Genomic DNA, 25,170 nt, shown 5'->3' on the forward strand with positions numbered 1-25,170 from the left:
AAGTGAAGATTTTCTACCCTGAACATGTTTCATATTTTGATAATACTATGAGGTGACAGTATTAGAACTATTACAATATAATGGTTTACCACTGAGCCAGTTTATCCTCACCATCTCACTGCTTTACTTGTGTTCCAAGTTTTACAGCTTATTACTTAACATTGTCGATAAAGTCTAACATACAAATAATGTAATTGGCAAACATCAATAAACATGCCTATTATTATAGAGAACCAAATTTTGCATGTTTGCCTCAGATAGTGAAAATGACAACAATACAGAGTGTTTTTCCATTTTACAATAGCAGATAAAGAGGCACAATGGGCATCGTTTCTAAACATTCCATTTGAAATAAGCTCGTTATTATCGTGTTTTAACCATTCAAAACCACAAAAATCAACAACCGCTGACATGACAGAACATGACAAGTTTTAAATTCCAGTATACTTGAGTAAAGGCGTAAGGATCAGACAGGGAAGATAATTCCACTCCTAGGATTTGTGCCATACTATACCTTTTCATAAGATTTCACATCATTTAACTTTTTTGTAGTTACTATTGCTGTAGTGTATTTTATTATAGCATATCTCGTCGAATTAATGAGCCGTAGTTTCCCATTTCTTCATTCTGACGGATTTCAGATTGAGATGTTTTTTTTCTGTATAAAATACATTCATTTTGCATTACTTCTTCCAGATCGTTATCTCTTCCTCTGCACAACTTTGGTTTGTTTTTTAAGACAGCACGCATGTGCCATTACCTTTATCTCAGATTTTTTTTTATCTTTGCAGTTTCATATCTGATCGTAAGCCACCGGTCAACTGGAGTCTTTGTGCATAATGGCTGCTGCTCACCCAGGTGCAGTTTTCATCTCAAAGGATCCCCAAGAGCTTCACATGCAGAAGAAATTGATCGATAATCAAATTAAATAGAAATTTTAGTGCGTCCAGATTGTGCAAACCCACAGTGAAATTTGGCCAGAACACAGTTACAACCCGACACTTCCATGCAGTGCCATACAATCTTGAATTATTAAAGTAGGTAGAGCCAAGTCTAATCAACCTCAGGCCTCTGCATAGTGTCCACAGTCACCAAAACTGGTGGCTTCTTTTTTATTCAAAAGCGCTATATGAATGCAATTATTGATTAATTAGTTCACAGAAGTGCAAGTTATTGAAGTTAAAAAAGGGCAAAATGAAACGAGCATTTGTTCATCCACGCTGCCTACTGAGTACACAAGAGGACGCTGTAAAACCAGGCGACGAGAATAATGTTTGCAGTGCACTGCACAGTATTATTCAGGAAACTGCTGCTCCATACTCCTGTAGTGCCCGATACATTGTTATCATGTTCACCGCCTTCGCCTGCTTTTTATTGGCTAGCTCTGTGCGCTTGGTATTTATGGAAACCTTGTGGTTGGTTTAATTAGTTTTCAGTCACAAGAGAGAGTTTTCATGTTTGGCTGAGATAAAGTGAATGTTACAATGCTACAGGATTTGAGACTCGGACCACGGGGAGCAGCGCAACTGGAGGTGAAAGGAAAACCCTAAAAGAGCAGCATTTCGAAGAATCCGTTGAAGTGGGTCACAAGGATTGCATTTGCCCCTCAAAAGGATAAGATTTTCATACTGCTGCATAATACAACCACGTTCATTGTTCAGGAGGACACGTATTGTTCATTAAGCTAGTGGTGTTTTCGTGGATGAATTTCTCCTTGGCTATATGGCTACGAATATCGAACCCATCTATGGACTTTCTGAAGACGACGTAAGTGTAACACGGAGGTGTACTCCTTGCTTTATAAGCTTTTTTCATAGTTATTACCCTTTAACATGTTAAAAGTTATTTGTCACGTTCTTGCCGAGCTGTCATGCTTGGACGAGGCTTGCAAGTTATTGTTTCCTTGTGTTTTTTCTGGCATGACATAAGTCCAAATATTTGCATTTGATCGAATATATTTTTGTGTTACAATCAGGTTGCTAGACTATTCTTCACCGAATAAGCTACATTTCTATTCACTAGAGAAACTTGTTTCCGAGATTGAAGTGGATTTTACTTTGGGGGAATATCCGGATTCATTGTGGAGGTGTTTTTATTTGCTACGACGCATTTCTCATGTGTCACACAAGGGAAGGTTTATTTACGCTTTGTGTAGCTTTCCTAAAGGAAGTACTGTATTTGTTTCGGGACTTTAGATTATTACTATTTGTAATGTAAAATCTTGGGTTTAGCTGTGTCACGCCTTGGAGTGCAGATTTTGTGAGTTCAGGCAGCGCAGGGGTGTGTAGAACTATTCTATTATACAGTATATTTATGCTAAATAAAAATAAGTACCTTCGCGTATCTCTATCGTATTTTTTATTAATAAATTTAATCTGAGCATATATATTTGCAGTATTGAGTAGCTTAATAGAAAAGTTGTGACCTATCAGTAATGTTATTGTTTAGTTGTTATGTTTATGTCTTTAATAATTGTCCGATCAGAGTCGGACCTGTTCACTGCAAATCTACTCATTTCATCTCAGTAGAAGGAAAGGTGAATGAAAAATTGCACAACAAAAAGAGATTAATCCTCTGCCTATCCCTGGTTCCTATGATGAAGTCTTGGAAACTATAGAAGGATTTGTTGGTTAAAAGAAAACGTCCCACGAGGCTTGCCAGTCATTTCCATAACCCTGCCAGCTTTTCATTTCTGGGTGTAAAAGGGCTGTAAAATTCGGTCGTACGAGATGCGATTGAAGAGGTATAAACCTGTGTCGGGAGAAAGATGTGGGGCGTGGTGGGGTAAATGAAATAGCACTAGGCAAGTCGGTTCAATTTTTGTAGCTATATAATTTATTTAACTCGTCTTTTTCAGGGCATGTCGAGGAATTTCAGTATTAAATGCCACAGTATTAGACCAGGATTTTGAAAACCCTTAACAAAACCACCTTGACAGGATCCAAAATATACTGTAGCTTTTAGGACTATAGCTTGTGAACAGGGCTCGCCCATTGTAATATTACATGAACAGTGTGTGAATTTTCCCCCCGTATATCAGCAATATTTCTATGTTGGTGTGACTGGATGGGGGCTGGGACAGACTAACAAACCAAGAATAGCTCCCGTCCCTGGGGAAAAGGCAGCCAAGTGAACACATTTCTGTTTACTTTGTATGGTTTTACCTAATGTTAATTACTTCTGAATGTATCGAAAAGAGGAGATGCATGCATTTTTATATTGATGAATATAATTTACTTTGAAAGAAAGATATAAAAAGTAGTAGAAAATGTACATTTCATAAAGCTCCTTAATTGCACGTTTTATTTCTTCATACTCAGGGCCCTGTAAAGAACCTCGAGTACATTTTCCACGTTCAGAGTGGATGGTAATTAAAGTTATTTCAGATTTTATTAATTACATTTAAGATACAACATAATGCCATACTATTCATATGCTGGTCGGTAAAAGTGCATGCACAGATGTTGAATTCCAATAATGTATTCAGCATGACTGAGTACTTGTAAAAATAATTGGATCAAGAAGCAAACAATAGGAGCCATTTTCCCCCTTCCTTGTAGTGTTTTTTGGTAATTGGGTAGGCGAAGAAGGATTTCTGCCACTGTAACTGTATCACAAAACGTATGAACTGGGACCACCACCTTCTGTATAAGGAAAAACTTCAGTTTTGGTATTCTTTCTGTAAAAATGCTAATGTTTCAAGACATGATGTAATGTTTCAAGATTTGCTCCTTCAGCCTTCAGAACTATGTCAAGAGAAATGTATTTCTGCCTGTGCAGGGATGTGCTTAATGGCTTTTTTTTTGTATGTGTAAAACTAAGGCACGTTATACAGTATGTAATACCAAATTAATCTCATAATGCATTCTAAAAAAACAATCTTTTTATAGATTGCTAGATAAGATGTAATTTTATGTTTGTAAAACTGTCTTTGGTAGATAGTTCCACATGCCACATGTTTATGGAGTTCGCACGAGAGCTCATGGGCATTGTTGCTTTGGGTCTTGAATCAGTTAACGTACAGTACTATACTGTGGCACCATTACTAACTTTTTGTTGGTGTGGTTTCAGAACATTGAAAATCCTAAGTTTTAGAAATTAATTTTACAGACAGCATGGAAGCCCGCCAACAACTTTTTAGTATGTATAAATGTGATATTCCAAATACAAAGGATGTATTTCAATAAATAATATTAGTTAAGATCTCTACTTCAAAATTTTTTTGTTTTAGATGAAGAGTTCTATTACTTCTAGACAATACATTAAACCAAGGTCCTGACTACAGTTTCATAACATAATCTTTTTCTGAAAGAGTAGGGGTCTAACCCTCTAGGATGTCCTGGCTAAATTCTGCTTTGGCTTTGTACAGTGTGCCCTAACCCTTAATTTCCCTTTAATTCATTTGGTGAACCAATTTCACATGTCTCTACCTGATCTGTCATTTAGTGAGGCTGCTGGTGCATAATGTCCATTGTGGTAGTAGTCTTTTACAACTGCAGAAATAAGACAAAAAGCACGGAAAATTTAGAACTCAGTCGATTTTCCTCTTTTTTTTTTCTTGGAGGCTAATGCTGGGCCATTGATAATAACATTTATTTTGTTCATACATTTAGGTGGCGAGGTGTTGCAGAGTTTTCTAGAAGCATGTTTTACTTTTACAGACATGAGCAGCACAAATGCTTCTTTTGTTTAACATTACACTGGTAAGAGAGTTTAATTTGTCTTTCCAAAAAATGGTTCCAGTTAACATTGGTCAGTGTGTTAACGTTGGATTTTGAACCTGTCACCTGTCAAGTTCTGACCTCAGTACAGATGATGGCTGTCACGCAGCTCATTGTACAGATATGCTGGGCAACTGATTTCAGTTGGTTTTTAACACTTAGAATTTGTGATTGTACAGATTGTTTCTTTAATTTGGCCCTTAGTGTAGCATGTAATTTGGCAAGTCTATGGGTTTTGTAAACGCCTGCTTTTATCAAAAGCCCATTATTTTAACTTGTCAGACTTGCATGAACTGTACTTCCGTATTGCATAATCTAGGCATTCCATGATCACAATTCGAAGTCCCTAAGGGAGATTGCTTTAGAAATGGGCAGGATGGTGTTAATAATTAATTAAATCTGTTCTTTTATGACATTACTTTGTACAGCTGAGGCATGCTCTACTGTGGGATCCGTGTGATACAACAGTTGGGATAAGGGAAAGCAGAAGCTAATCGCTGAAAACGCATGGCTGTATATAACGCTATCCCTTGGACTGAGAACTGAAATTTGTTTTTCCATTTTTAATAAATGCAAGTTGTAATATTTTGTAATACAACCTGGTGCATAAAACAAAAGATTATCTGTATTTGAACCCCCTCATAATGGAAACAGTCCTATTCTGTAAGAAAATGTCAAATTAAATATAAGTTAACAAGAACAACAGATAACTTTTGGAACACTTGACTGGGAGTAGGTTTTTGCCAGTTCTACAATCCCTCACTACTGCAGTACACAGTACTTTGTGAGATGCCTGATAGCTCCCATTGGTTATTTAATGACAATGTTAGGATTATCTAAGCACATTCTCTTTGCCAATGCTATTGGGTTATCAATAAACATGCTATAGACCTTTCCTTGACCACAACAACAGCAACAACAATTGGTACTTTTTAAGAAGGTAGTGATAAACAGTAAGTCTTTTCAGGATGCATTGAATCTGTTGTACTGAAGGGTCATTCACAATTCTTCAGCATGCTGTATTAGTTCTTCTGTGCATTTGTTTATAAAAGATTGTCTGTGCACTTTGAAGATCATATTTTGTGTCAAGCAGTGCACTGTGAATGCTGTAAAAACACTTTTCTCCCTCACTTATCCGTTGTAGATCTGAATTCTTCCCTAAGTAAAAAATAAAAAGGAAAACCAAAACACAGCTGTTGTACACCCTGAGGTTACAGTGTTTTTAATCATTAATTTTTTAAACTGTTCATTCACTTTAATGTTTATACAGTACTGTATATGCTTCAAAATGAACACTGAAACCAGGGAGATCACTGGGAACTCAAGTTCCAATAATCAAGTAAGAAAAATGATCGTAACTCTATTTATATTCTTATATTAATTACAACATTTATCATACTTCATTTAAGTTTTGTTTTATCTGTTAAGTAGCTCCATGCCACATCTTTTACTTTAAAAGTCTTGTGGCCTACTTCTAAAGCCCAAAAATAGCAGTGCATTTCAGCTTATATTTTATTGAACATTCTAAAGACAATCTGCCTTCTTTCTTGGATATCTGATTTCTGGTGAATAGTGAAGGGATCAGTACAAATCAAACATATGCTGAAAAAATAAGTAATGGTAAGTTGAATATTGTCTGTCCATCCATTATCAAAAGCTGCCCATTTCTGGTATGGGTTGCTGCAACCTGAAATCTATCCCATACTGTACGTACTGGGTGCAAGAATTGAATTGAATAACTTCCAGAACTTTAATAGCACTATAAAATCATGACCAAACCCTTTGTTTCCTACACACCATTTATATCTTCTCAGAAATGTTCCTGGATTAAGTTGTCCTTTGCAGATGTAACAATCAGTTACAGAAAATTGGGTCACAAAGAATGTGTTTTTCTGGCCCTAGATAATTGGCATTCTTGTCAGCAAGACTGCCTCTTCACTCTTTGTCTGAACTGGTTTTATTTACAGGTTTTAACAGTTTAGTTATTTCACTATTTAAAATGAATGAAAGATGTATAAAAATCTTAAGATTGAGCTTTGTCTTTGTAATTGAAAATCATTGTTCATACTGTTTAGGTTTTCATATTCTAATACTGAAGATCCTTAGCAGTACTTTAACAGATAGTATTCACATGTGCAGTGTCTCTTACATTAGTATGTTTAACTCTGGGGAGAAAAAAAAATATCAACAGGTATTGATGAGGCATTCCCAATCATAATTAATTACTCTACCCCAGAGATATTTAACCTAGCTATTACTGTCTATTCTGACTGATGGGCTACCATTTAGAAAAACTTTGTAAATTTCATTTTGATAATTACTTTATTTCTGTCTTTAAGGCTTTGACACATACTGTATGGTAAAACCTGTCAGTAGTATTGCATTAATTTCAGTTTTTAGCCTGCATTTGTCCATAGGTTTACTACCATTATGTGTCTGAAGTTGCTAATAGAAGTAATTCACAAGCAAGAAAAGGTTTCATTTTAGTTTTGTTTTCCATTGTGATGTCTTGACCTGGACAAAAAAGCAAATCTCTCACACTGTAAATCTTTCTAAAGTGAAACAACTGTGTCACTGTGACTTAATTTAATGTTCACCAGTCAGTGATTCATGTGTTCCATAAAAGTAAATGATATTACTTAGGAGTAAAATCTATGACTAACTTGTATTGGAAATAAATGTAAACGTTAATCTAATCATCCTGGATTTTTCCCCTCTCAGAATTAAATTAGATTAGAACACAAGTTCTTTTTATGAAAAGACAACACTTTTGTGACCTCCTCAGAAAATAGTTAATCCCCCTTGTAGTTGCCCGTATCTATACCAATGGGAATGTACCCTGGAAGAGGACGTTAAAAGGATTGTGAGTTATAATACTATATATACAGTATATGCTATGTAGATCTTGGCCTATATATACTGCGGATACTACATATTTATACTGTACCATATTTCTCCCTATAGAAAATGGCACCTTCAAAGTCCATGTGGGAACAGAATGTATTACAATTAAAACTCTAAACTGACATCATTCTGATTGTGCACTGCCATGTAAAATAAATGGTCATGTTGCAAATGTTCAAAATTCTGATTATTAAAGTAATAAATTACATTCAGAGTATTCTTCTGGATGTGCTACACTGTTGCACATTTTAGCTTATACTGTAGCTGAACAGTTGAGCCGAGTCTCTTGTATTCTTCCTGAATAATGCTGCCCCAATGTGACGGTTTGTCTTCTTGTTTGTTCCAGAAGAGGACATAAACAGCCTTTGTTAAGGACTAAATGAATTAAGAACACAACAGATAGCCTCAGTGTTCCGACTGCTCTGTGCCAAGTCAGTGAGTAAGATCCCCTTCAGTGAAAGAGCTGAAATTTACTCTCTAGTCATATTTCAAGCCCTATCAGGTCTACAGATTTCCTGCTTTTTTCCCCAAGGTCTTTTGTTTCAGGCCAAATTTGTGGTGTAACAATAGAAATCCACTCAAAACCTGTGTCCTTGGACCCCAAAGTAAAATCAAATCCACGTTCTTATAGCATCATGACATAAAGGAAAACCAACCAAAGTTTTGTCCTTGTTTCTTATGGCCTTAGAATCCTTCTCTCTGACATCTGACATAAATGCAAGCTGAAGACAATTATGCTCTAGCGATACCACCCTCTTCACTAGTGTATTAACATTTTGAAATAAATAATAAATTGTTCAATTGAATATTATTTCTATTCCATACCAATGAACAGGATTTACCATGTGCTCTGCTGACTCTACTGAATTCTTCTTTTCTACAGTAAAAAGTCACTGTAGAAGCTAAAGAGGTGTAAATGTTTTCTGAAAAGAAAGTGGTTCTTGTATTTTCCTTTGTCTGATGCGCTCTACATACATTTGATGGTACCTTTCCTAGTTCATCTATACATTGTTTGATAGTGTCAAGTGTTATACAAACTTTTTTAAAAGCAAGTCGATGTATTTGTTCAAATCCAGGAGGGAAAGAATTGACGTAGCAACACCTGTGCTTATACTGTACTTCCTTTAAACTCATCCAAATTTTGGAGCAAGCTCAGCAATTCAACCACCATTGGTCTCACTGACATTGTCTTACTGACACAAATATTGTTTTTAGTTCTTCAAAAATATATACAGTACATAGTAACAAGGCAATTATGTTAATTTTGTTAGAGAACAAAAATGTTTTGTGGTTCAACTAGTGAGTTTATATTTCTTTGTAGAAGTGAGTTAAAAGCTGCCAGGCTCGATTTATACAGTAAGGAGCTACTTTCCAAAGAGCAATAGCAATAGTTGTAGATGTGAAATATTGCCGATTGTGATTTGTATCAGGCAGTGGCCCTTTCAGTTTGAAAATTTATCAGGTTAAGAACAGTTAAAATCCTAATTCTGAAACAATCTAGACTTCTTTCTCCCTTAGCTTACAAATGTAATTTAATTTCTCAAAACTGTAATTCCAATTTTTCTTATTATGAAAATAGTAAGGTAAGCCTCTCTTATTTAAGCTGTAAGAACACTATTGTTCTTAAGCATGTTTATGATCGTTAATTAGCCCATTTAACTTATTACTGTGGTTAGCAAGATGAATATAGTACAAATTGTAAACTGTGGACTAGTGGCACATCTCAAGTAATTTCAAGGTAATACAAATATCTTTTAAATGCTTTTTTATGATTTCATATTTTCCAGATGGAGATACATATTTTCTTTGGCTTGAAGTTTTCTTTTGTGACACCTGAAGCAGTTGCAATACATTTTGCCAACATGATGTTAATACTGTAATGTATAGTATCATGGCCCCCTTGAAGTACATTTAAATCAAATCTGGTCCACTGTAGCAAATGAGTTTGATACCGCTGATTTAAATGGAGTTCAGTGTGCATACACATGGGAGATGAGGAATACAATCTCAGAATTCTGGATTTCTGCGTACATATCAGATGTTATGGTAAAACTATCGTGACAGTTCTTTAAATGCAGCCTAATTATAGATCTGTGTGTACCTGTATAATAACTAAATATAACAACATTATTTCATTAATCCATCCTGCTATGAGTTTAAGATATTGCAATAAATGTCCTCTGCTGTCCTACACAGAAGCTTGTGCCAAATAAAGAGCCATTGATTAAGGTAGATAAAAATGTAGTACTGAATGCTGTTCTAAACATCTGGAAATGATCTACTGATAACTTGTAAAACGGGGTATAGCATATTGTTCGTATTATGAACTGTGTAACTTCTGATTCCCTCTGTAATACAAAGCAACGTTCACTGACAGGTTCTGATACCAATAACATTATCAGTAACCATAGATAAACCATGATGTATGAGTTTCTTAAAAACATAAGGGCTTGACATTGCACATCAGACCAAACATTTACCCTTGTGTCAGGGTTCTCAAGTTGTGGCCCTTGTAATTTGCTCCATGACAGAATTTTGAAACAGTCAGATCATTAACGATTAATGGATCATGCTGATTATCAGTTAAATAATCATAATAATATTATCAGTTAAATAATTGGTTGTAACAAAAGTCTGGAATGCAGTAAATAGGAAGTGCTGCAAGTTGAGTACACGTTGCTATGTCTTACATTATCAATGGCAATTTTAGGGAAAGCTTATGAATTGGTCACCTTGTATTCACATGTGTTTGTTTTACTGTATGTCAGTGCAACTCTGGTGGCTGGATAACAGCTGAATGTTTTGCCTTCCCATTTCCTGAGAGATAAATTCCAATAATGTTAAAATTAGTTTACTGACCTGCTTTTATTGGCAGGCCTCCTTATAATTTCAGTTAGCTCTTTGTTTTTAAATCATGTTGGATAAACTGCCTCAAGTGTTCAGCATTGGTGGCCTGGGTTGTAATTGCAAAAGAAAGAGAGAAACTTTGTTGACCTCAGGCACTGTTTGCCTTGCTGTGCAGTTGTCCTTCTAACGTAGCCAACTCCATAAAACTCAAATAAAGCTAATAGCATTTAATAGCATTTGTGTTCTTATTTTATGCAAGTATTTCTAAACAAATACTGATGGAGACCATTCAGCTGCAGCCCATAGCCAAAGTAGATCAATGTGTTGTATTTGTATGCTTTATGGCAAATTACTTTGTCTACAGTTTACTTCAAAAACCTTCCTTTAATGTGTCAATTGAATAAATGTTGAAGGATCATACAGTACTGTATGTGCAGGGCTTGATACTTAGATGGTCTCGTCTTAAGGTTTTGTTCCAACAAAAGTAGTCATACAAACAATCTGATATCCTACAGTTTATTGTATGTTATAGGTTTAAGAAACTATTTCTTAGGGTTCTTTACAGTTGATAACTCAAGAGCATTTGCTGCATTAAAGGTATAGTTACCTGTACCTATTAAACACATCGGAGCAAGTACATTAAAGTTAATTATTTTCTGTCATGAAAGATGACAAAAAATGCCTCTTCCTGACAATGTCTTTGATTTATGATTCAATGTGATTTAATTTGAATTTTTTAAAGTGTTTATCTTTTGGTTTTATTTTGGTATATTTTGTGTTGATTGCAATTGATATTTTGATTTAATAGAAAGTGAAGAATGAAAGTCCTTATCCCAGTTTTGAACTCTGAATGATTTTATTGGACCCCAGATAAATAATAATAATAATAATAATAATAATAAATTGTGTTTTCTACATTACTGTTCCTCCTTAACACCCAGGGTGCTTTTTATGTAGGAAGCAGTTCCCCTGGGTAATGTGTGGCTGCAAGTTTATAGCTCAAAAGATAATCTTATTACATGGAAGATAAGTGAGAAATTACTTCAACACTTGGAGAGGTAAATTTTAAATTGGCTAGATTTAGAAAGTCTCATCTTGAATTTAACCAGGGGTAGATACTGCATCTTTTTTAATATTCAACATCTTGTCCAAGAGAGAAAACTGCTTACAGTGAGACATAGTGGTTTGGAATTCTGGGATTTCTTTGCTATCTCAATGGTCATCAGCAACCTGATGTTCCCTGGAGATCTCTTAGACAAGACCTGACCAGGCACGGTTGTGTTTAACCTTTAAGATGTGATGAGATTGTTCTTGAGAATGACATTGTAATTTTATAATTTTTTGTGTAGCTGTTGTGGAATCTTTCAATCCTTGCCACTTTGTCTAAAAGTATTTATTGATTTACTGCCCTTTCATCTGCATTAATTGTTAGATGTACTAAAACTATATGTAAGGCGTTTTGGTGTAATCTAGTAAATTCATCAATCTTTTCTGAGCATTCAGCTCTGTAGCTAAGCTGAATTTGTTTTTCTTCCAAGGCCCTTGCAGTCCCTTTGTCATAGCAGGTCAGTAAATTTATTGTACAGTGGCATGCTAAGATGGAAAGGGTCTTTAAAAAAAGTACTTGTTATATAGAAGTACTCAAAATATATTGGCACAAGTAATAGGTTTATTCCATGCTGAAAAGAGAAAGAAGAGAAAGAGAAGAAACACCCGAAGAAGGCTCTACAACCGAAACATTTTGTTGTCTTTCTTCTCTTTTCAGTATTGAATAAACCTATTACTTGTTCCTTCTCAGCCTATGCATGCTCACGCAGCTACCCACCTAAACTACAGTACTCAACATATATTGCCTCTTGTTAAATATTTTTGACAAGATCAAGAAAGCAGAGTTATCTCCCCAAGAATTTCACTGCTTACTGTTTTTATGACATTTAATATAGTGATTATTCACCATCACTGTTTTTAATGTGATATTACATCAAAACAATCTTTAGATTCATAGAATTCAGAAGAATTTGCATTTGTTAGTTGATCAATTAAAACCTTTCTCCAATGTAGGTCATTTTTGCTATAAAAAGCTAACATTCTATTTAAAATGTAACCAGATGTATGAGCCATTGTTCCTCATTTGAGTCCTAAAACAAAACAATCTGCAGTCCCACTGCGCTGGCAGTACACTCCATAATTCTGCTTCTGGCTTGCTGCTTCAGCATTTTTCAGCAGGTGCGTTGCGTAGGTTTTGCCTCTGTATCCCTACTTCATGTGAAACACACTGCTTTCTCATAGCTGCATTCAAATAGAAGCCTTGTTGGACTTTTGTCTGCTGTCCACTTGAGTGTGGATATGCTTCCAAACATTTACAAACTATACATCACATTTAAAACTCTCCAAATTTTGCAGCTGATATAAGTTCAAGATTCTGTTTTCTTACATTTTGGAGACTGAGCTGCTTCTTGAACTTTCCTGATCCCTTTCCATCCCTTTGTTTTCAAGTACTGTCAGTTCCTACAGTAGGTAGTCCTTGCGTGTTGAGTGGGAAACCCATCATCATCAGGACTCCATGGAGTAACATTAATTGAGATGAATGCAAAGGAGTTATCTTTAAGTTACTGTACAACTTTGCATTTTACAGCAAAAGACCAAAGCTACTGTATAGTATTTTGTAGCTCTAATAGGAAGTTAAGTTATTTTATCCAAATGGAATTCCTAGTGTTTTAAGATCCCAGGTCTGGTCCATAATGCAACATGGGCTCCTACAAACACTGCCTAGCCAGTTATTTGGCTTAGGTTTTCTCAAATATTCATTTAGAACATGTGCCATTTCTCTTTCATTTTCTAAATGTTTTGCATTGTTATTTCTAGGGAACATTTTCAATTTTTACTCTTCTATCGCTGTTTCAAACCTGAAAAAAAATTGCTTAGATTGTAATATTTCTTTTTGTCTTTGTGCCTTTTTAATGTCCTTTTTTACCAAAGCTTGTAATTTATTGTATAAAGATTTATTTTTGTCCTTATTTTTAATTGTTTTTTCCAACCACGTGGGCTACCAATTTCTAAATTTTAATTTACTTGTGTGATGGATCTGTCTGCTTCTAGCAGAATATCTTGTAAGTGGTTACCTTCAATTCTTTACTTATTCCATATCGATCCTATCCCATTCTACTTCTCCTAAGTGGACTCATTCCTCTGTAGTCTACTCTCCTGAAATTTTAAACCTTTATTTTGAACTCTACCTGTACAGTTTAAATTAAGAAAATAAGTCATTAGCAGTGCCTACCATTTCAGTTTCATCTGTTGATGCCCTGTTGGAGTTTCCCCAAACTATTCAAGAAAAATTAAAATCTCTCATTCTATCACTACTTTTTTGTTTGCATGTACTTTCTGATTTCATTATATAAGACTGAATTGTTATTGTTCTATGAATTTCCTGAACTATAGCATACTCTATTCTTTGTGTTTTGATTGATATATTTTAAGTCTGACATCTAATTTCTAAGACACTTTATTTATCTGGGTTTGGAGTATGTGCCTGAATACTCTTTTGATGCATTGTAGTGTGGTTAGCTTTGATCTACAATCCAACGTCTTATAACTCATCAGTATAGTTAATCAGTTTCCCTTCGGGATCAATAAAGTCTTATCTATCTATAACTCATCCTTAAATTGATTTATAAAGACATGGAACATGTGAGTTTTGACCCTTAAGTCAAATTCAAATCTGGAATAGGCCTTGACAGCTAAAAGGATGGTATTTTTCCTTTTGAATGGTCTTTCACTTAATTGAACAAATGGCATGCTTAAGAGTTTTAGAACTTCATATGAATCTCCAGCTATTCTTTATATTTAGTGTATGGAAGTTCCCTGCTTTTGGTGCAGTGGCTGTGGGGGGCCTTTACGCATTAAATAAGACTGACTGTGTACATACAGAGCCGGATAGATACAAGTTTGCATTAACTAGATTTATAACAAAAAATCATGCAAAAAACCAAACGAAAATCTGTTTTATAACCACAGTGATAAAACTAATCCCATCTTACTTTCTGGGATAGCTATATCTTCTCTCTCACTAGAGAAAAAGCATTAAAAAATATAAGGAACAAGTAAAGATTTATAAAGGAACAAGTAATAGGTTTATTCCATGCTGAAAAGAGAAGAAAGAAAAAACAACGAGAAAGACAGGGCGGTAAGCAAAGGTAATGTAGCGGGAGAACAAAAGCTGGGAGAGAGGAGGAACCTTCTATTCATTGAAGGTTTCATTTCACACCTCTCTTCACCTATCCTGACTTCACACCTGATTGGCCTCCCTTTCTGTCCCCTGCTCCCGCCCCTCGCTCCTCCTCTCTCCCAGCTTTTCTTCTCCCGCTACATTACCTTTGCTTAATTCCTTGTCTTTCTCACACCTGAAGAAGGCTCCACGGCCGAAACATTGTGTTTTCTTTCTTCTCTTTTCAGCATGGAATAAATCTATTACTTATTCCTTTGCAGCCTACGCATGCTGACACAACTACCCACCTGAACAAGTAAAGATTTATTCCATGTTGGAAAAGAGAAGAAAAAGACCCTCAACGTTTCAGCTGTGGAGCCTTTTTCAGGTGTTTACAGATATAATGCAGCTACATCCACTTTTCTATTCTACCTCTATGATTCTCCTTTGTGTAACACACCTGCACCCTACTATTCATCTAAAACCATTTGAACTTTCAAATTCCATTCAGTTCACAGTTATTGAATTACGGGAGCTGTTTGCATCAGGTGAGCTAGACACAAGAGAAAGTATCTCCATTGCTGCCCTCTAGTGCCACTTCCATTGTCACGGTGGTTTCCAATCTGGCTGCATAGGGCAGTCTGCCTCAAGTGCTATCTCCTTTCTCTTCCATTTTTGCTGCTCCTTCAGATAGCTGAATACAGTTTTCATCATCACCTCTCACTGTAAGTCATTCTTGTGTGATTCCAGTTAAATCATCAGCTCATAATAATACTGAAAACCTATTGGACCCAATATGTATTTGCAATGATATCTGCAAAGAGCAAGTGGAATGACAGGGCATGGTATAATTTTCCAGCAAGTGGTGTTGATGGATTTCTCAATGTGTTGATGTTACACTTAATCCAGAAAATAAACAGTACACTGTGTAAGAGGCTTGCGTTCTGACCTCTTCAAGTTTCCAAGTGCATATCTACTGTCATCAGGGTCTTGAATATAATCCTTTGTACTGTGCCAGGGAACAATGGCTTCTTTGTTTTTCATGTTAGCACCATGAAGATAATTGCAAACCATTAAGATACTCCTAAGTGCCTTAACTAATGGGAACTGTTTAATGTTTTTTCATTGCTATGTATGGTAGGCCATGGTTGAATGATAGAGGAGATTTCTAGAGAAACCTGTAATACAAGTGATCTAAGTGTGTCGGTTGCTGACATTGCATTCAAGAGATATGAAACTGGAAACTACCGTTGCAACAGTTTTTTTCTAAATTCAAAATGTGTTTATTGCTAAATATAATTATGGCTTTATAATTCAAGACGACACCTCTCATTGCTGTATCCTAACTAATGTCAATATTTGCATATGGAAAATCTCCAGATCATTCCCGTATACTGAAAGCATGAAAACAAAAATTAATACAAGCAGTGAAAGAATACAGGCCTGCAGCTTTTACTTATTTATGTCAGAAAAGCAATGCAATATTTAGGCCACCAGAGTAAAAGTACAGCTAAATAGCAGGAAGAATCCCTGTGGTGTTACAGAAAAAGCACAGAGTTCGTGTCAAAACCCTGTAACCAGAGAAACGTGCAGCAATGTGAATTCTTAACTAGATTTTAGAAGCAGGGATTAAATATGCATTCTTAACACAGGGAAGCAATGAAAGGACTCTGACCTATAAAATCAATAAAGACTAGCATGGCTGTTTGACATCCTTAAGAGCATCTATCTGTTAATTAGAGGTATACTGTAATCTGCTATGTATATTAAGTGAACATCACCTGCCCTGCTGTGTCAATCTATATCATCCCTGGTATGAAAGAGCTGCAGATTCAACAAGACAGTAACCCTTTGCAACAGTCCACTAAACCTGTTAAAACTTCACCAGCCATATTGTTGAAGTTGGTACCCTGGCTTCCATCAAAATACAGCTTGAGGAGAACCTTCAGATTCACAACCAAATGAACTAGAATGGGATAAATGACATCTTCATGTTTTATTTTTATTTTGTTCTTAATTTACTTTAAAATAGCAATAAAATAACAGTAATTTAGTTTTGAAATCAACAGGATACAGTATTTAGTTTGCTTCACTAAGTTTAGATTTCCATCTTTGGTTGACATAATTAAAGCATAGCTGTGTTGAACTGTTGAGGCATCATTGATTTAAATCCTTTCTTAACAGGTGCAAAGTCTGATCAAGTGTATGGGCTTCACACGTAGCTTAACTTGATACTGATACCAAAAATGAACAGTGATCTTATGTTAGTCTAAAGTTATTACAGTAGCAGTGCATTTAAGTTAGTATTGTCTTGGATACTTTTTCACAAACGTTATTACTGAAAAGCATATAGCCCATTTGCAGATACTTAATTAAACTTCAGTGCACTAAGGTTAAATGAAAGAAAGGCACCTAGGCTTACAGCTTGCCAAAACCATCCTCTGCAAATCTTGTAAAATTTGCTGTATTTGAAATACTTGTGACACTGTTTAAAATGCTGTGATGAAACACTGAATTCATATGAATTTTATAGTGTTAAAAAAACTGTCATCTTGCATAGCATAGCTTCATTTTAGTGGTGGTACAGACTATGGAAGTAACCTTTTTAAGCAGAATGTATTCTGAAATCTTTCTGCATCCAATTTTGTGTAATAACTGTAGAGTGATCTTTAGAAGGCAACTTATGTATCAATACTTACATGACAATGAGATGTCTTGTTTCCAAATCAGAAACGGTAAATTAAACACTATGTGGCAGTGAAATGCAGATTTATTTCTTATTGTGAATATTAGAATTATGGGTCCCTTAAGAAGCTGCAGGAGGACAATCATAAGGTCGACTATAGGAGTCGTAAGTCTTGAAACAAATCAAAATGAAGACATCTCAGAGACTTCTTTGTGTTTTTTATTTTTATTTTTACATACCACATCATGTAATTGTGTTGAATACTGATTATGTATTGAAGGTAAAGTGTTCGTGTTAAATGCCAAATGACTCAACTGCTGTGATGAAATCACTTCATCTAAAAGCTGTATGTAAGAACATATACCGTAGGCATAGCTGATATCAAGAACTTAACTAATAATAATTTAAGAAAAGCATAGAATATATTTATTCTGTGAAAATAAACTATCTCTTGTTCATTATTTTGTTGCTCCTTTATTTGTGTGAAACTTACTTCTAGTCTTTAATTTTGAACTTTGAATTGGCAACATGCTTGAAGAATGCATGACAAATGATTTGCTACCTGCTTGGGGATTATTTTGTATGACTGTTTTATATAATTAGTCTTTGGCTTGTATGATTTTTTTCCCGCTACCAGGTTAAAAATGATTTAATCAGGGAGTCTCCCGTTTATCATAGTGAGCCTATTGTGTAGTCCTGGATAGAGTGTTGACTCATTCAGTCTGGCTTCAAAAGGCCATCAGATGATGACTTTAAACTTGTCCCCCTTTATTCTTGTGTGAGATAACAGAGCTTGCAGGGAAGTATTGAAGTCTTTGCAGTACCCATGTTCCTCTTAATGAACCTCCAACCATCTAAAGATCTAAATTGCAAACTGTGCAGGCAAAATGAACAATGTTTAGAAGACATTTTTCTATTAATTATTAATTGCATATTATCATCCAGTGTGCTAGAATGCACTGAGCATAGCAGTATTGCTCTCTTTATCTAGCTTTGGCGTCTGTGTTTGCCTTTAGTATCACTAATGCAATAGCAAGTTTTTCTTTTCAAAGAACAGCTAAAATACTTAAATTGTGCTTTTGCTAAACACTTACTATCAATGTATGGGGTGGAGCGGTGGCTCTGTGGCTAAGGATCTGCGCCTGTGGCTGGAAGGTTGCCGGTTCCAGAAAAATCCTACTCCGTTGGGCTCCTGAGCAAGGCCCTTAACCCCAGCTACTCCAGGGGCGCTGTACAATGGCTGACCCTGCACTCTGACCCCAAGCTTCTCTCCCCATCTGTGTGTCTGTGTCTCATGGAGTGCAAGCTGGGGTATGCGAAAAGACAAATTCCTAATGCAAGAAATTGAATAATAAAGGCTAATAAAGTAATCTTATCTTATCTTATGTAGAACCATGTACTGTAATTCAATAAAACAAGTGTTATTTGTTGGAGTATGCAGTATACTCTTTGTTTTAGTTTAATTGATTGTAGTTATTACTTATTTAAATGCAGATTAATTCCTGAATGCTTTACGTTAATTGCCAAATACGAAAGAAAAATGCAAAAGCAATGATTGCGTAAGTATTCAAATACTTTGTTGTGGCAAACCTAAATGAATTTAGGCACAAAACATATGCTAACGAGTCATGAAGTTAGATGAGAAACATGGCTGTTTGTAATAATAGTGGTTCACTTGATTTTAAGATAAATATCTCTGTAAGGTCCATCAGTGAGGGTTGAATGTTTGCTTGAAATTCACTACATTATTTTGAATGATCAGGAAAACAAGGATGAAACTGATTAGGGATGCCTCAGTGAGACCACTGGCAATTAAGTCACAGAGATTAAGATACTGTAGCAGAAAATGCTTGATTGGAACAAAAAAATCAAACCTTTCATGGACTTTGCAACAAAGTGCCTAAATGTTACTGCAAATATGGCAAACAAAGTTGTGAGATTGGAACAAGATTGGAAATTTTTGGTCAAAATGCAAAGTATTAAAAACTCTAATGCCAAACCCAACATTGTGCATGATTTAGTGAGCACCATCCCTGTTGTCACGCACGGTGGTAGCAGCATTATGTTCAATTCAATTCAAAATATTTTATGCATCCCCAGGGGGAACTTTAAGCAGCAAACGGTGCAACATACAACACTAACAAATAAAACAACATTATTAAGAATAAATGAATAAAAACAGAAACTGGACCATAAAAATTATTGAAAGTAACAGCATGTAATATTTAAGAAGATATTAAAGTACATGCACATTGGTAGAGGGGGCTCTATCCAATAGACATAATATTAATAATAGTTCTTTCCAAACCTGATAGTTGTTTGCAAACCTGATGGCCTCTGGGAAAAAAGCTAAATTTGTTTTATGTTTGTGTTGCACTGTGGACAGCAAAAACATCTTCCTGAAGGCAAAAGTTCAAAAGACTCATGAAGTATATAAGATGGGTCTTCAGTGGTGGCACAGGCCTTCCTCGGGATATACTGGGCTCAAAGCTGTGCCAGAGGATATAAAAGCTCACCAATGATTTGAGAGCTGAGGTTTACAACATTGTAAAGGAGTCTGTTATAGTAATTAGCATTAGCGACTGTTGGGTACATAGATCGAACAAAGTACTAGCAAATCTTACAGGAAAATCTGTTTCAGACCTAAAAATTCACCTTTCAGCAGAAGTGATACAGTGCACAAGGCCTAAGCTATGCTGGAGTGGCTTAAGAGTAAAAAATGAATGTCGTTGAAAGTTCCAACTTCATCATAATTCATCAGAAATATGGAGGAGATACATCATGATTTTTGGACATTTGCAAATTACATTTTTGATCATTGAGGACCTGCAATTACAAGATTTGTGAAAAGCTTTTGGGTGAAATCCTTTTTGTAGAGACGTACTGTAGGCACTGTAAAAAAATAAATGTTTGTGAAATCAGAAGAAGCTGAGCTTCTGGATGCTGCATGCAACAGTAAGTATTGTCATGTTGCCAAGACATTGCAGGGGATGTCTGGCACAGATATTGTTGACTATGATTGGGCAAATCATTAAAATTCTCACGGAACTGTATTTCTGCGTGATCCACGCTTAATTATCAATTATGTAACAGTATCTGAATAACCTGTGAGGTTGCCTGTAAAAAAAGTTAGATCTTCTCTCCCTTTTATCTGCACCTTGTTACTTCCCAAATAGAAAATTAAATACAAATTATCAGGTAAGAATGTACTGTATTTGACAAGTTTGTAATGAAAAATCACACAGTTTTTATCAGTTTTAGTCACGCTTTAATAAAAACCACATCTCAGATGAAAGCAGATGAAGTAGGCTGTGTTAACACTGCTAGACTCCATTCGACACCAGCTAGGTATGTAATCCACTGACAGGAAGCAGCCATGCTTGACCTAGGCCCAGCCAAATGCATTTAGTGACCCAGAAGTGAGGTTGTCAAATGCAGACTGCTTGCTTTCGCACAGCTGGAGCTACAGTATGGCTGGTCGCAAGTTAAAATTGCTGAAGACGCATACTGTAAATCCAATTCTACATTTATAACTCTTCATCACTTGGCTGCATGACTGTAGTTTTTTCATTTACATGGGGGGGCAACAGTGAATACTGTCAGAGGGTGGAGTTGTCTGGGTTTGTGATTAATTTCACAACGTTAAACCAATTATGTACTAGAAAGACCATTGAAAGGTTCACTGATGTCTGTGTAAAAGCTATTGTTTTGGTAGTGGTGGTAGCTTAATGGTGTGAGGTTGTAAATTCCGACTTTAGGAGCTGACTTGCCATTGCATGTGATTACATTTTGTGGACTGTCCAGCTGGCATTGGTGTAATGGCCATAATTCTTTAACATAATGTTTGTTTTTTTCCAAAATGGCTGATGTCTCTTGCCTTCATCCTGGGATGAGCATGCTGAATTTCTGGATGTTAAGACAAAAGTGTACACCGGCCTTATAACCATGTCTTCTATTTAATTCTGAGGTTATTATAAAAGAGCATAAACATATTTATGTTTGTCACCAAAATTACTTGGTATTTGCCTTAAAGTCAATTAAAAAAAAACAAATCAGAAATTTAAAACATTTGCTGGCAGTTACCTGCTCCAACTGCAGGATCCAGGCATCACTATTCGAACCAGAGTGAAAAGGCAGCTCCTGCAGCTTCCTGGATCCCTTTGGTGACATCAGCAAGAGAGGTGCTGCTCTGCCAGCTCAGGCGCTGTGGAGCTTGCAGAGTGTCAGTGGAATGGATCAAGGGGTGGGCATGTCTGCTCTTTTTCATTCTCCCCTTGCGATATAGGAATTGGTGCCTTTGAGTCTCAATTTGACCATTGCTTATTCCAGATACGGTTGAGTATAAAATGAAAATGTACAAAACAGTTGTGAAAAAAATATTTACTGACAAAAATCAGTCTAGTTGAACCTTTTCTGTTTTTTTTTTTTTTGGGGGGGGGGGTGCTGTCTTTATTTATATTCTCATATTTGTGTGATCAGGATGCAAAGATGTGAAGGTTAAAATGGCTCAAGGTGCATTTCTGACACACGGGTTCCCATGCTGCTGCATTTAATCCTGTTCAGCTGTGCTTGTGCAGGTTTGTAATTACTGTGGTGGCAGAGCGGTCAGTATGCTCTGTTGTGCACAGCTGCGTGTCATTTTCATCCACCTCAGGGGCTCGCCTTACTGCATGACACCTAACAGACCTCGGCCTCTGCCAGGAGAGGGCAGGGGTCATCTGTGATTTGATTAGAACTTGGAGTTGTATGCCGGGAGAGGTGAAGGTGAAATCCCAAACAAAATAAACAACAAATCTTATCAATAAACAACTTCTAGAAATTGGTATAATGAGCTGGGAGTTTTGGCAAGCTGAAATGTAATGTCTGTTTCTTTGGCCAGAATTGCTTGTTAAAAGGTAACATACAGTAGGTGATGCATACAGTATACAGTATGCATAACATAGGGATCCATATTCAGAAGACTATAAAGTATGTACTTTACTTTGTTCAAGCAGTGTAGATGTACCGACTAAAGAGACTGCACCTTGAAATAACTCAGAATAGCACACTGGACTTCCAGTGAATAAGGCAATTTTTATATTCTAAGGTTTTTTTTCTCCTTGCGTTTAAAGGCCTATACTGTAGCAACACTTGAAGTCTTTGTCGCTATGGTGACCATTTTTTTTCTCTTTGGGTGATACTGAAATTCTAGTTGCCTGCAAGTGACCACTTTTGTGCTCTTTGCTGAATACAAAAATGTTACTGCTAATATTGTGTTAAGACTGCTGATGCTCCTGTACTTAAAAGTAACTTGGCTTTTTATAGCCTGTCTGCCTTTGCAGCAAGTACTTCAGTCAATAAAGATTCTAGCTACTGTATGTGGTTGTTGTGAAAAAGCTTGCACCCACAATCCATTAGGTTAAGTGCAGTGTGGTTTTCTATGAATCTTAATCAAACTGGGCCTAAAAGATGGAAGCATAGAGAAAAAGCACCTCTGCTCAGCTCTGCCTTATTTACTAATGCTGACCACTGCAGGATTCAAAATTTAAGTAAAAATATCAAAATTACATACACCGACGACATGAACAAGTAATGATAGATGTAGTTGTTGGACATTAGGAAGTGCAATAACTGAGTTTTATCAGTAGCTATAAATATAATATACTATATAACTTTAAATATAACTATAACAATAACTAGAAATCTTCCTGGGTATGAGATGCTTGATAAATAATGGAATTTGTAAAGTGACTATGAATTTTAAAGTTTGGTTTTAATATTAATGGTTAATTTGTTTTGATTTATTCAAAATTACTTTCACTTGAACACATTTATACAGTTTGGTGTTTTGCTCAATTATTCTGAGTGAAGTACCTCTGTTATACAGTACATCTGGCAAATGTGAGAGGGTGTTGGCATGCATACAGTATGTAGGGTACTGTATATGTGAAGCATTTTTATATTTTTAACTTTAGTATTATGTCAATGATTCTGTGCAGATTGGAATGATAAATGACGAGTATGTTTGTATCACAAATTAATCTTACCCATGTTTGAAAATGTACTGTGCTCAAATGTTACAGTATGTTCAGTTCTTAGATTTTGTGGAGACAGCATTCATGGCTCTCTGGTTATTTTATCTTGATTTGGGAAGTCCGGTTCACTTCATACTTGAAGGTTAGGAGTAATCCGTTATTAATAATAATTATCTAGCTATTAAGCTAGAGAATAAGAAAGAAGAACTCTGTTGGTTTAACTTACAGAGATAATTCAAAGAACAACATAAGGTGTACATAATACTCCAAGCATTGTAACCCTGGCCCATATCAAAACATGTCTGGAAATATTCAGTCATCTTAAAATCTGGAGAATTAAAATTTGGTGTTTTTATGTAACACGGGACTGTGCATATCTGTTAGCATGCCCCAAGGTACATAGCTCCCTCTACCATGTCTAAACCACATCTGCTGCTTTTTAAACAAATAAAAGTGCTGTGCCAGTATCTGAAGCAGCTGGTAACAATTTAAATTTCAAAATGTATTGTTAGAATGTTCCACTGCTAATTAAGTTTTAGAAAATGGATCTGTTTTTTCCTCATTCTATAATTAAACACTGTTTAATTACATCTGCGGTTAATTGGATAATCGTTGCTGCCTGTGGTCCGCTTTATCTCTAAGTCTTTGTGTACATTTTGGGTGTTTGCTTTTGTTTGGCATTAAATGATTTCAGTCTTTTGATTGAAAATAACAACTGTACTAAGTGTAATTTTCTAAAAGGGAGTTTTATAGAGGGCTAACAATTTAAATAATTGACTTAAATTATTTGCCATAGAACAATTTTCATGCTTTCAGTATCGGATCATGACGTTCTGTCACATACTGTATGAGCATATTTCTTGTTCAACCTGTCCGATCTGGAATAGCCAATTGTCTGTTTTTCGTGCTTCAGACTCCACATGTGGGAGGGTGAGGAAGACTCCTCTGACATACCCACCCTCATGTCATTCATCTCTTAACACATCACAGCCACAGCCGCTCCCACCCTTCAACATGTATTGGAGGAGAGTCATGTCCCTCACCGACAGCACTGAAAATGGGCTAGTGGCCAGGAGACCACAGGGGTCACTAAGATTTGAGAGAGCTCTGGCTGGCCAATCCCACTCTACTCTTCTTTGACACTCAGCCAATTGTGTGCAGCCTCTCGGGGAATCCTGGTCATGGAGACTGGAGGTGTTCGAATCATGATCAGAGAAGTTAACTGGCACACAGGTGAAAGCTTCTACCAGATAAGCCACTCAGGAGTCCCAAAGCCTTCCTTTTTATAGCCCAAGGACCGGCCCGATATAACTGGCATTAAATTGCAGTTCATTTTCTGAATCTGATTCAGTGGTGTTGCTCTCAAATATCTATGTGTGCTATATCTTGCAGTCAATTCTTTGTTTTAAATTAAAGGAACATTGAAGCCATTGCTGCAGAAATGGAAGAACTAATCAAATGTTGTTTTTTTTTCGGTGACCATCTTTATACAAAAATCTGAGTATACATTAAAAAGGAATATTTTTAACAAATGTGAAAAACTAATGAGCTAATGCGAGCAAAAATATAGAATTGAGTCCAGTGTCTACTTCATTATAGCTGTACAGTAAATTCATTTAAAAACATACACTACATGAAATGAGAGAAAAGGCAGTTATTAGCAGTTTACCTGACACAAAACCCTGAGCAGATGCAGCATAAATATTTCTTAATTTTATTAATTTTGTTTCCAATGTCTAACAACCAATGACACAATCACAACAAAATATTTGCACTCTGTGAAGAGCAAAC

At 35.9% G+C, this 25,170-nt stretch overlaps 1 protein-coding gene across 4 annotated transcripts in view; it reads left to right on the plus strand.

Moving 5' to 3' along the window:
- The first annotated feature begins 1,464 nt into the window (after positions 1-1,464).
- nedd4l (NEDD4 like E3 ubiquitin protein ligase) overlaps positions 1,465-25,170 on the plus strand; it is a 107,217-nt gene continuing 83,511 nt past the window's right edge. For 3 of the 4 annotated variants that reach the window (XM_088911693.1, XM_088911697.1, XM_088911698.1), the window contains exon 1: positions 1,506-1,767. In XM_088911693.1, coding sequence (XP_088767819.1) covers positions 1,723-1,767 — 45 coding nt within the window. In that variant the 5' untranslated portion in view covers positions 1,506-1,722. Of the gene's footprint in view, positions 1,768-25,170 lie in introns of all 4 variants that reach the window. The other variant, XM_088911696.1, reaches the window with a different exon arrangement.

Source organism: Atractosteus spatula, chromosome 3 (genome assembly GCF_055471065.1).
Source record: "Atractosteus spatula isolate fAtrSpa1 chromosome 3, fAtrSpa1.hap1, whole genome shotgun sequence".
In the NCBI taxonomy this organism is placed as follows: Eukaryota; Metazoa; Chordata; class Actinopteri; order Semionotiformes; family Lepisosteidae; genus Atractosteus; species Atractosteus spatula.